The following is a 13,621-nucleotide window of genomic DNA, read 5'->3' as shown; positions in this document are numbered from 1 at the left end:
ACAACTGCTTAAAAGAGAGATTAGATTTCAGCACAAATCCTGACTAAATTAAAACAAATAATCTGCACTGACTTGTAGACGTTTTATAACATTTATATTATATATTTAATATAATATCACAGGATTGGCTAATTTCAGGTGAGGGGACAAACTATGATCGAATCACTCGTCTTTTTCCTCCTTTCTTTTTTTCTCTTCTCTGATCTTCTATTCTCCTTTTTGTCTTTATTCTCTTATCATTTTTTTTTATTTTCTGTACTTCTTTTTCTTCTTCCTTTCATTCTCTTCTCCACATGTCTTGCTTTCCTTTTTGCTCTCACTGTTCTGGTCGTTTCTTGTTTTCTTCTTAGTTCTTTTTAATTCTCTTTTTACTTTTTTTATATCCTCTTCTTTTCCATGTTTTTCATTCACTGCTTCACTTTCTATCTATTTTTACCTTTCCTTTTTCCTTATATTCTTTACCCAGTTGTTCCCGTCTCATCCTCTACTCCTTTTGTTTCTGTTCTCGTTCCTGTTCTTGCTATTCTTTTCATTGTCATTCTCTCTCAGCTTGCTGTGGTGTAATTATCTGTAACACTTTTTGTGCTGTGCTAAATGCTCAGCTGAAAGGATTTACACCCAAGTGAGATTTATTATCCCAGAGCTCGACAGAGCTGCCTTTCTTTACTCCTTCCTTCTTTTAGATTATATGATTAATGCATTATGACAGATTTAGATGGATTACATTACAGGGAAACAATGTTGTGTAATAATTTTATTACAAGATGGTGCCTGTGGCCTTACGCAGTAATACATTGTGATTCAGTTACAGAAAAATGGTTTAATCTAGAACCCTTCAGATGTCCTGCATAAAGGGTATTAGAACCTGGGTGTGGCTGCTAAGACTCTTCCATCCCAAGGAAGCCACACCCCCTTCACTTGGCTTAACACAGAGGCCACACCCCCTTCACTGGGATTAACACAGAGGCCACACCCCCTTCACTGGGACTAACACAGAGGCCACACCCCCTTCACTGGGACTAACACAGAGGTCACACCCTCTTCACTGGGACTAACACAGAGGCCACACCCCCTTCACTGGGACTAACACCGAGGCCATACCTCCTTTACTGGAACTAACACAGAAGCCACACCCTCTTCACTGAGACTAACACAGAGGCCACACCCTCTTCACTGAGACTAACACAGAGGCCACACCCCCTTCACTGGGACTAACACAGAGGCCATACCTCCTTCACTGAGACTAACACAGAGGGCACACCTCCTTCACTGAGACTAACACAGAGGGCACACCTCCTTCACTGAGACTAACACAGAGGCCACACCCTCTTCACTGAGACTAACACAGAGGGCACACCCTCTTCACTGAGACTAACACAGAGGGCACACCCTCTTCACTGAGACTAACACAGAGGGCACACCCTCTTCACTGAGACTAACACAGAGGGCACACCTCCTTCACTGAGACTAACACAGAGGGCACACCCTCTTCACTGAGACTAACACAGAGGGCACACCTCCTTCACTGAGACTAACACAGAGGGCACACCCTCTTCACTGAGACTAACACAGAGGGCACACCCTCTTCACTGAGACTAACACAGAGGGCACACCCTCTTCACTGAGACTAACACAGAGGGCACACCCTCTTCACTGAGACTAACACAGAGGGCACACCTCCTTCACTGAGACTAACACAGAGGGCACACCACCTACAGTACACTGGGACTAACACAGAGGCCACACCTCCTTTTCTGAGACTAACACAGAGGCCACACCCCCTTTACTGAGATTAACACCGAGTCCACACCCCCTTCACAGGAACTACACCTCTATCATTGGAACTAACACAGAAGCCACACCTCCTTTATTTGGATTAACACAGAGGCCACACCTCCTTCTCTGGGACTGACAAAGAGGCCACACCCCCTTCACTTGGATTAACACAGAGGCCACACCTCTTTCTCTGAGACTAACACAGAGGCCACACTTCCTTCACTCAGACTAACACAGAGGCCACACCTCCTTCATTGGGACTAAAACAGAGGCCACACCCCCTTCATTGGGATTAACACATAGGCCACACCTCCTTTACTGGGACTAAATCAGAGGCCACACCCCCTTCATTATTATGTTTTAATTAACAGCAGAGTCACTTGTCTGATACAGAGATGATCAACACTTTGCTGTTTATTTGAATTTGTCCATTTTACAGATGATTTGCCTGATTTTATGCCTCTCGTCCAAACATCTTAAACTAACTGCCATATTCCAGTGAAGAAAGCAGACAACATTGTTCTCTGTAGCTGTGATGCTTTTGGACAAATGTTACACGAATTCGAGTAGTAACCTGACACTGATACTGTGTTGGTCCCTGGGCACTGAGACCACCCAGGTGGATATTTCTGATGGTGTGAAACGAATCACCGTTTTATTTTTGCAGCTGATGTAACCTCAGTGAGACAAAGTCAGGGCCAAGCTTGAGATACCAGACTGCGGATGTCTCACCCTGGGGGTCTTTGGGATTGTTTACCTGAGTAATAATCGAGTCTCTACCCAGGTCTGTATCTATCCTGTAGACGTCATCATGATAGGGTTGTTTCAGTAGAGCTTAAGATCTGACTTTAGGTTTATAATAACGCTCTCACGCTAATATGTCATCGTTTCTATGGTAACAGATCGTCTTTACAAGTTAAACGCACATGAACACAACCACAAAGTGTTAGTAAGGAAACATGGAATCAGGAAACAATATGCTGAAATCTCAGAAGCTGATTTTAGTTATGTTGTTTTTCAGAAGTTAAAACCTTTTTTGTGTTTTGTATAAGAGAAGAGAAGGTTCACCTCCATCTTGCTTCGTCCAGAGTGACTTGAACACATTTGACGTCATGATTCCGACTTCCCAACTCGTAAATACAAACTTCCTAGGAAGACAACAATTCTTTCTTTCTTTCTTTATTTCTTTCTTTCTTTCTTTCTGATACTTTTCTACTCTTTTCTCCAAATATGCAAAAATCCACCCAGTACCACACACACGCTTTCCTTTTTGCTCTCACTTTTCTCGTCGTTTCTTGTTTTCTTTTAGTTCTTTTTATTCTCTTTTTAACTTTTATTTTTTCTATCCTCTTCTTTTCCGTGTTTTTCATTCTCTGCTTTACTTTCTATCTATTTTTTTCTTTATATTCTTTACCCAGTTGTTCCCGTCTCATCCTCTACTCCTTTTGTTTCTGTTCTCATTCCTTTTCTTGCTATTCTTTTCATTGTCATTCTCCATCTTGCTTCGTCCAGAGTGACTTGAACACATTTGACGTCATGATTCTGACTTCCCAACTTGTAAATACAAACTTCCTAGGAAGACAACAATTCTTTCTTTCTTTCTTTCTTTCTTTCTTTCTTTCTTTCTTTCTTTCTTTCTTTCTTTCTGATACTTTTCTACTCTTTTCTACAAATATGCAAAAATCCACCCAGTACCACACACACGTAGCTCACAATCACACATGTTTATTTTTCTCTAACGTCACCCCTGAAGTGTTTATTCTTTAGATAATTTACATGTTTCCGTTCATAGCTGCAAACCTTTCGGAGTCTTTATCACTTGTTTATTTTATTTGTTTATTTATTACCTGACTCTGTATGTTGTCTGTATAAAACGTCAACCAGTAAGTAAGCTATCATTTTATTCGACACCCTCAAGCCTCATATTCAGGTCGACCAAAAATCCATTTTTTTTTTTTACACCCAGGTTCTAAAACTGCTTTCACACTCAAACAAATGGACCAGACATACAGTACAAATTTACTCTGGATAAACACATTATTGTGAAATCACGAGATAAAGATTAATGAGTTATAGACAGGATTGCATTGGACAGTATGCTGTGTGAAACTCTGTGTGTGTGTGTGTGTGTGTGTGTGTATGTGTGTGTGTGTGTGTGTGTGTGTGTGTGTGTGTGTGAGTCTGGGAAAAAGCCTCTGAATGGTGTCTCTGTCTTACACTAAGTTGAAAAATTTAGACATGTGGTATTAACACTGACAGAGAACTTACTGGAACCATCTTACACAGGAACACTGGTTTCTCTTCAGAAAGGTGAAACTGGGATGGATAAACTGTGCTCTGTGATAAACACCACTGAATCTGAGGAATCTCATGTGTGAGACAGATCCACACGAGACATCCCTTAAGAAAAAAAACAAAAAATGTTGACTACTGCGCGGGATTTATAGTTAAATAATTAAATCCTAATACGTTGACCTTCTGCGATGTAGTGAACACAGTGTGGAAGCTTCTCCAGGATGGACAACTCAAACAGCCTACTTTAAAAATACTTATACACACAAATATATATATATATATTTCTAGTTGTCTTTGTCAGTACATTTATTTCTATGAACAAATTTTACTCCAGGAAGCCAAGACCTCGCTTAGTCATGAGAGAATAGATGTTTGCGTGCCGGTAATGATAGAGTATTACGCCATAAAGTCACCACCCGAGGATTAGAGACTGAAATATGAAATGATGTAATTGACAAATAAATGGAAGAGTTGGTGAATGAGTTATTGGCATTACAAGGGTGGTTATTGCGTAATCAGAGAACCGCCTGACATATTTATTATCTAAAGGGCGATCATATTGGATCGATGTCATGATGAAAGAATTCCTGTCTTAATAAATCTCTTTGGCGGTTGAATATTTGGTCATGGTCAATTTTGCTGCTTTTTTAATGGAGTTGGTGTAATGGATGTGTCTTGGATGAAGGTGTGATATCCAGAAGGTGGCAATATTGTACCTGTAAGAGAGAGAGAGAGAGAGAGAGAGAGAGAGAGAGAGAGATGTGACTTTCTACTTTGTATAGCAACATCATATACAAAATATAAATGAAGGCTGACACAGCAGTGTATACTGTATATTAATGACACATGGTGTAGAATATCAAAATGGCTCAGTTTTGCTGTCTAGCCTTTGATTGCGTCTGCTCATTGAAGTACATTAATTGCCTGGTCCACGGAGACGTCTAGCTCTTGTTGTACCCAAGTCCTGTCACTTCCATCTTTCATGTCTGTCTGATCTCGAAGCATCTGATCTCAATTTTTATTTGTATTTTTTTTTTTACAGCCCACATGGTGCAGGCGTGAGGCTTTGGAGCACGAGACGAATACTTTCACAGGGATCCCGCGTCTCGTATCCGAGGCCTAATTATAGAAATATTGTTTTTATTACAAAGCCAAACAAAATGGCGTCTTTTCCCACTTGACATCAAAGCGGCCGTGTATGAGGGCTAACCACAGAGCTATGTTTTTTTTTCCGCTTAATGAAACCCAAATGCTGAGTGTGTAAAAAGAGCGAAAGAGGGTGAGAGTGTGAGAGAGAGAGAGAGAGAGAGAGAGAGAGAGAGAGAGAGAAAGTCAGGTCTAAGTGTTGTGTAGACGAAGGAGGTCAAGGTAAGAGCTGTCAGTTTGGGAGGATTACTGTGAACCGATCCCTGATGTTCCCATGTTGCATACCATAATGAATGCCTTATGGAGCAGTGTTCATGTGGGTAGGACATTCGTCTTTCGTTTATTTATTCATTCGATCATTCTTCCATTCCTCAGACGTCTGTTTGATCCATCAGCCCGTGGCTTTTCCTCATTATTTACCGTACTGATAATGGTTTTACCTCTCTGTGTGCTCAGTGCCGCTTGACTTGCATGTCTTTCGGCTGTCTCCTACTTCTATCTGATGATGGTTAAGCAACACGGAAACTTTTGCGCCTGGGCCGTAGTGTGTGGGAGTCATTACAGACCGGATTCATCCTCGCCACTCTGGGCTTTGTTAGGATAGCATGGCTCGAATAGTTTCCAACCTCGGTTTGGTAGCTCTGCTACTTTTTTTTTTGCTCGATACATCCAGTGACAGCACACACACACAAACAAACACACGCACACACACAGATAGGACCCTGCTTGCTTATCACAGCGCACTTGTTTTGCAGATAGCAGTTTTCCTGTCCTGAGGAATGTGTTGGGAATAAAGCAGAGATATGACCAGTGTAGGTAAACAAACAGACCTTTTCTCTTTCACTCCGGAGAAGAAGGGAAGCTGGATGAGATATCATTGAGTCCAACCGGGCATTATCACAGCCTACTGATAACCCATCTGACAACATGGTGTTTTTTTGTTTTTTTGCTGTGTATCCATTTCTCAAAATGGGAGAAATGGATTCATTTCGTCTTAACAACAGCCTCTTTATAGTACAGCGTACAGAAACGTGAACAATCCAGCGTTTCAGTCACTTCATTTTTAATTTCTGGGTAAAACTGTCTACAGAGAATAAACTGTAGCTGAGGAGCTCTTTATACAAATGATTCCAGGATGTTTTCATTAGAGGAGACGTAATTTCTTCATTGCTAATTTTAGCGGTGCTCGCTGCCCACACTGTAACTAGCAAGCTAGCATGACACAGAGGAGCTGATTATCAGTATAAATTAAATAAATTAAATTAAAAATTAAATTAAATAATAATAATAAAGAACCGACACAATAACTTTGGTGCATTCAGGTTGCAGCCATTATACAGATCAATTCACATGTTTATGTTAATGACCTCATTATAATACTATATTGAGTCGTTTCACAGACGATCCACGTGTCATTTTTTAAATAAATCAAAAAAATGTAATCATTGTCAAATTGCTGTTGTATCTGAGAAATAAAACCATTCTTTTATATTCTCTTGTACTGTAGGAAAATAATCCACTTCCACCAAGATTTCTCAAAGGGTTAGGGTTAGGAAATAACAATGCTAGTAAAAATAACTGAATGGATTTTGAAATTTAGTCAAACATTGTCAAGGTCACAACAAGGTCAAAAACGTCTACATATATTAAATAGTAATAGAGTCCATGGTTATTAGTGATGATTAGCTGTGAATTCAGAATCTTTTCTTTCTCCTCAGCCCTCAAGATGTGGCTCAAGAGAAATAAACACAAAAAAAGAGAGAAAACCCAGCCGGACAGTGCTGACTCTACTTAATGCCTCAAGTTTTTGTCTTTAAGCCAGAAGAGACAGAGTGAGTGAGAGATTTTCCCACAAAGGTCAGTGGTATAGAGTTCTCAGCTTGCGTGTGTATGAGTGTGTGTGTTGTCTCTGGCACTAGGACGAGGCCCATGATGATGAATGAGACATCTAATATCACCACACTTGCTGGTTTCATGAGCCAGGCTTCTTTTGAGCCGGTCTCACCCACGTACCCACATGCAGGCTCTGTCCATCCTGTGGGAAAGTTTGCCATCCTGACAACATGCTGCGACAGATCGGACACGCAGGTCCGCATGCTCGGATTTAAACGCTGTGAAATTCCTAATTGACATCGATCAGCCGTTTCGTATCAGACACCTCTACAAATTAAACCGAGACTGCGTTATGGCAGGGTGGAGACGAAGTTCTCACTGGATGGATGTTTCATTTAATCCCTGCTGTTTGTCACGCTGTCTTCTGTAGAAAGTGTACGTCCCCGTTTGCCCTCGCAGCCTGGGTGTAACATAATAGCAGCATGTGAATTACTGTAAAAGGATTTTTGGGTAATATTAGTGACATATATGAGGTTGTAGACAGGTAATTACAGTTTGTCAGTCTTTATGATTAAATTCTTAATGACCAAATAAAAAGTATCATTTTAACTGTAGTTCAGTGAACAAAAACAGTAATATGTTTACTACACGTGTGTGTGTGCCCTGCGATGGGTTGGCACTCCGTCCAGGGTGTATCCTGCCTTGATGCCCGATGACGCCTGAGATGAGTGAGTGAGATTGTTCACTACACTGCGATTGTAAACACAAAACACATCCTTTACTTTTATTTAAAAAAAAGGTTTCAGAATGATCGGCTCACTCATACTTTCTATTTGTAGAGATCTGCATTAAACCTCTTCTTGTTAAATATCATGAGGCATGAGACTTGTCCAGGATCTTGGATTCTTCTCCATGGAGAAAGTTTTCAGCTCTGTATATTAAAAAAAATAAAATGAATGAATGAAGTGAAATGAAAAGAAATGAATGAACTGCCATCTATTGCTTTTTTCAGACCACATGGTTTAAATCTAAACATTATGAATATGGTAAATTTTTTATTTTGTATCCTGTGACAATTTCTGCATTTCTATTTGGCACTAACTTGTTGACTGATAAGTCTATAGGCATGACATGACCCCACGGCAGAGGAAATCTTGATGTTTTTGCTTTTATTTCTTTTCTGTGGTTTCCTTCTAGTTCTGTCATTTTAAATGCAGAGGTTCCACGACCTCACTGTTTTCTTGGAGCTGGTAGTACAATGCGTCCAGTCTGAATTGTCATTTTCTTACCCAGACACGAATGGGATAAAGGCCATCACAATGCTATTGATATGACGAGAGCTCTGCAGGAGTCTGGGTATTTGTGTGTGTATGTGTGTGTGTGTTACAGAGTAAAAGCTCTCTCACACAACATGCATCTGTCGTTTCTTATCCAAAGCATGCTTCTATTGTACTTCAAACAATCACAAACATTTAAAATATTTTCATTATGAGTTAAGCTTCCTCTGGGTCATCGTGATGTTTACGTGCTCTTCAGAACACAGCACATTCCTCACTTAGGCTACCAGAAGTGAGCAGGAACCCCACGTTCGGATCTAACGTTCTGGCTGAACTTCTGGGTCTAGTGTGTGTGTGTGTGTGTGTGTGTGTGTGTGTGTGTATTTAATGGCGACCACTTCATGAGAGCAGCTGCATGGTGAAGAGAAGCAGGAGGCTCCTTCTGTCCTGTTCCAGCGTGTGTGATGGCTGCCAAAGCGCTGCTCTGTAAACTCAGCACTCAGCACCTGTTGACAGTTTGCAAGACAGATGACAGTGACACACTATAAAAACACGTCCCATGTCAAGCAGGAACACGGAACGATCTTTATTAGACTGAAAATTTATAGCATATTATTATTAATTGCCTTATATTAAGCAATATTATTACAGTATCCTGCTGGAATTGCTATGTTTAGCTAAAAATACATCATGTGTTTCTTTAGTTTGCTGCTCTAGAGAACTTTTCAGTCCGAAACACTTTAAAATGACTCCCTGTTCTCTTCTAGCATATTAGGCACAAGATATTTTTTACCTCACAAACTAGCTTTTTTTTGCTTAGTCTTATAAAAAAGAAAGACTAAGCTCATACAAAGTCTTTTTTTAACAAGCTTAGTGTTTTGAAACTAGCTAACGATGACCAGCTATTGAATTACAGGATCTGTTAGCTAGCTATAGCTAGCTGTAAACATCAGAGCTAGCTTTGACATGTTATGTAACTAACTCGACAGCAAGCTAATTTGAAGCTAGTTAGCAATCTAGCTAATGACTAGCTAGGCAGCAAGCTGAATTTAAAGCTAGTTATCAAGGTAGCCAACTACCAGCTAGACAGCAAGCTAAATTGTAAGCTAATTGGCAAGCTAGCTAAGTACCAGGTTGTCAGCAGGTTGTTTTTATTTGGAAATGTATGTGTATTAGCTAGAAAGTAAGCTTTGCAGTTTAGCATTGCTGTTGTCATTCTAGATCTTTTTGGCCATGTTGTGTAAGCTGCATATACTGTATCGTGTGTGTGTCTATCTATATAGAGCAAACACATACCTTTAGTAATCTCTTATCTATCCCACTTTTCCATCATACATTTAACAGTCACAGACGTTTAATATATTTTCTCTCTGATCTGAAAGAGCTTCTCAATTGAAAATCTACACAATCTACACGATCCACACTCGTTCATACTTACTTCAGCGCTTCCTTCTCTCCTGTGATTGACCTTTGTTTACCTTCCCGTCTCGGTATCATTTGGACTCTTGTGTCCTTTTCTCACTCTGTTTCTCTGTGTTTCTCTTCAGAGGACCTGGATGACCTGAGGATGGAGGGGGTCACTGGCCTAGTTTCTTCTGGCAGTAAGTTCAGCCAAGGGCGCAGCTCCTACTGCCCTGAACCGCAGGCCAAAGTCACCCTCAACATCTGTTCAAGGTGTGCCAGGTAAATATTTACCCTCTGAGCAAACCACTGGTGCCGTCTCTTTCTGTGTGTGTATTCTCACAGTCACCTTCTCAGCTTCTGTTTAGCAAGTCGGCCACAGTGTACACACAGTGTACACACACACACACACACACACACACACACACTTACCTAGCCAAACGTAGCCACTAACATAAACGTAGCCACCTAAACATAAACTTTTCCATTACCTCTGCCAGGAGGTTAATTCCTTGTGTTTTTCTCTCCAAATTTATTCAGTCACAATAGCCATAAGGCTAATGTAACTAACAACTAAGCCTCCTCTTATCATCGTTTGATCCTTCACCTGATTTCACTTGATTAAATGTTTTTTTACTCTATATTATGCATAATAATAATAATAATAATAATAATAATAATAATAATAATAATAATAATAATAATAATATACAAAAGCAACAACTTTCAAAGCTAAAAATACTAGCGGTGGCCATTATGAAACTCAAAGTTGAAGATTTAATGATTTATACTCAAGTGATTTGGATGACAGTAATAGTTCTAGTTTGTTTTTTTATCATTTCAGTACCGATTTATTTATTCTTCTAAGCCAAATGTTGAGATTAGATAATTAACTAGCAGGTTTTTAGTGTAAATCATTTTCAGGAGAATTTACGTAAGCAAACTGGTGTTCTTTAAAATCTAATTAGTTCTGAATAAAATGTATTCTCCTGAGAGAAAAGCTCCTGAGTTTGAGGGAACTTCACCAGTGAGAACCAATGAGCTACTAGGATTTTATTTATGGATCGTTTATGAAACATTAGGTTGAAATCCCTTACGCACACCAATTTAATTACAATTTTGATTTGATATTAATGATTTGAAATAAAGCCATCCAAAGGAAACCCGTAACAACATCTAAGACTATCCAGTCTACTAGGACAATACAATTGTTTATAGAAGCTGATGTTAACACAGTGTTGGAAAATTTAATCGCCATTTTGACTTTGGTACAAAGCCTTATGAACATTGCTAAATATAAATCTGTGCTGTGCATGTGGTTAATAATTTACAGGTTACTTTACATTTACATTTATGGCATATGACACACTCCCTTATCCAAAGTGACTTACATCTACATGAACTATTCAGAGTTAAGGGCCTTACTCAGATGCCCAGTAGTGGCAGCTTGGTGGACCTGGGCTTCAAACTCACAACCTTCCGATTTGACTCCTAAGCTTCTTAACCACTAAGCTACCCCATCCCCTCATCCCCCAGGTGATTGACATATGCAGAAATAAGCATTAACGAATCTTTTTTTAGGGGGGCATGGTGGCTTAGTGGTTAGCACGTTCGCCTCACACCTCCACGGTTGGGGGTTCGATTCCTGCCTCCGCCTTGTGTGTGTGGAGTTTGCATGTTCTCCCCGTGCCTCGGGGGTTTCCTCCGGGTACTCCGGTTTCCTCGCCACGGTCCAAAGACATGCATGGTAGGTTGATTGGCATCTCTGGAAAACTGTCCGTAGTGTGTGAATGCGTGAGTGAATGAGAGTGTGTGTGCCCTGCGATGGGTTGGCACTCCGTCCAGGGTGTATCCTGCCTTGATGCCCAATGACGCCTGAGGCTCCCCGTGACCTGAGGTAGTTCGGATAAGCGGTAGAAGATGAATGAATGAATGAATGAATCTTTTTTAAATTTGGTAAGAAATTTCAGTTTGTCATAAAATTATTTACAATGGTTTACCTAAAATACTTCTGAATGAGGTTCATGCTTAATGATTGGTATAATGCTAAACTGGTGGCTTCCATTTACTTGTACAAAGCTACCTGATTAAATTCCAGCCACAAAACCTTTTGTGTAAAATTGTGTAAAATCCAGAGATAGTGATGTCCGTTCTACCTTTTATCTCCAGACCAAACATCTTCAGACACCAAAACCTTTCTATTCTGTATTTGCTTGTTTTCACAAGCATGCTGCTAAATTTCTTTATCGTCTCAAAGAACTTCCTGTTTCGAGAGTTTACATCAACGTCACAGCACGGCCTTTTACCTCTGATACCTGGGCATGATAAAGCCATATCTGTTGAAGTAGATGGCCAACACACTCGTGCCTTTGTCCTCTTCTGTTTGGGCTTTACCTCCTTCTTTATGCTCATTGTGCATGACATGACTGTTTTATCTGTTGCCCACGTGTACGCTGGCCCATGCAGGAACTCCTGGAAGCTGAGTGCAACCTTGGAGAGATTATCACGTGCGATTTCAGTAGCACAAATCCGAATTTTATCCGTCTGGATGCCCATCTGGGGCAGTTTTTGGATGCTTCCAGATATCCTCAATGTAATCCTTAACATGTCAATAATTAAAATTAAATATTTTTGTCTGTTTATGTAGCTTTGTCCACAGAAATAATAATAACGCAGTAGCCTGAATATCTTTATACGGTGTACTTTTGTATCCGTTTTTCTGTCTTTATCTCACTATCATTCACATATGCAAACAAACACTCTCAGTTGCTTGCAGTCTTAGGGCATGTGACTGCATGCTGGATGCAAGCAACATTCCTTACAATTCCCCCCTCTCCCTCTCTCTCTCTCTCACACACACACACACACACCAAGACACATTTTTTGCGTCCCTATGGAAGGACAATGTCCAATTACAATTGACCTTACCCACAGCAACACCGGTGTTCTTTTCTGCTTTGATCCTTGGTGGTCCCCGGTTTTTAATGGGTTTTGGTTACCGTTAATTTAAAAGGCAACCTGAGCCAGGTTACTACTTTGTTGATCTTTCAGAATAAGACTTTCAGGAATATAAGATCTACATGATCTAATGGATCATAATACTTAGTTTGGGTTGTATACGGTAAAAGTGCTGCCAAACCCTCATTCGCTGCAGGACATGGTTTCTATGATTTATAGTTCATATTTTGTCATCATATTCCACACGGACACCTCGAGCGACTAACTGGAACTCCACATACCGCTGGAACTACAGTCGGCTTCACTGTTTTTATTTAATCATTTATCACGTACGAATACATTCGACTTACTTTTATAGCTGTTATTTGTGAAAACCTAGTCAGCTGTCTGAAGTTTTCACTTTGTTACCGCACCGTAAATTTAACTCAAATGTTAACCCACCAAACACACAATCACTGACCTGAGGTCTGATCAAAGGGGCGTTTTCAGACCGCCGACTTTAGTATTATTGCAGAAATCAGCACTTTTTTTTAATGCCTGGGGGAAAAAAAATCTGGGATAGAAAATAAGGACTGAATAAGGACTTTTTTCTTTTGCTGTCAAATGTAATAAGATTTAAACTAAAATCAAGAGAAAGTGTAAAAAAAAAAAAAAAAGTATAGAAAGGAATATAATGAGGATTGACATGATTAAGGTGAGTTACAGCACATGATCCAGCACATCTGATTATTTTGCGTTTTTTTTTTTTTTTTCTTTCTTTCTTTTCATCTTCACAACTTCATGAACCAGGTTATACTGAATGGAGGTCACGAAAATTGTAATGTTTGCATGATTTTATTGTTTTGACTTCACCATTTTGAAAGCATGGCCTGGTTTGAAAGATATTGAAAGATACGTTATTAGTTATCCTGCTTTAGACAGTCTGCTAGTTTCAT

General features: G+C 39.9%; 1 protein-coding gene across 1 annotated transcript in view; it reads left to right on the top strand.

Annotated features, from left to right (window-relative positions):
* c25h8orf34 (chromosome 25 C8orf34 homolog) overlaps positions 1-13,621 on the top strand; it is a 76,026-nt gene that overhangs the window by 32,190 nt on the left and 30,215 nt on the right. The window contains exon 8 of the mRNA XM_060861243.1: positions 9,875-10,010. Within this exon, the coding sequence (XP_060717226.1) occupies positions 9,875-10,010 (136 nt within the window). The remainder of the gene's footprint in view (positions 1-9,874; positions 10,011-13,621) is intronic.

The sequence above is a fragment of the Tachysurus vachellii genome, chromosome 25, assembly GCF_030014155.1.
Source record: "Tachysurus vachellii isolate PV-2020 chromosome 25, HZAU_Pvac_v1, whole genome shotgun sequence".
In the NCBI taxonomy this organism is placed as follows: domain Eukaryota; kingdom Metazoa; phylum Chordata; class Actinopteri; order Siluriformes; family Bagridae; genus Tachysurus; species Tachysurus vachellii.
The sequence above is the reverse complement of the archived record's forward strand: the minus strand, read 5'-3'. Positions and strand labels throughout refer to the sequence as shown.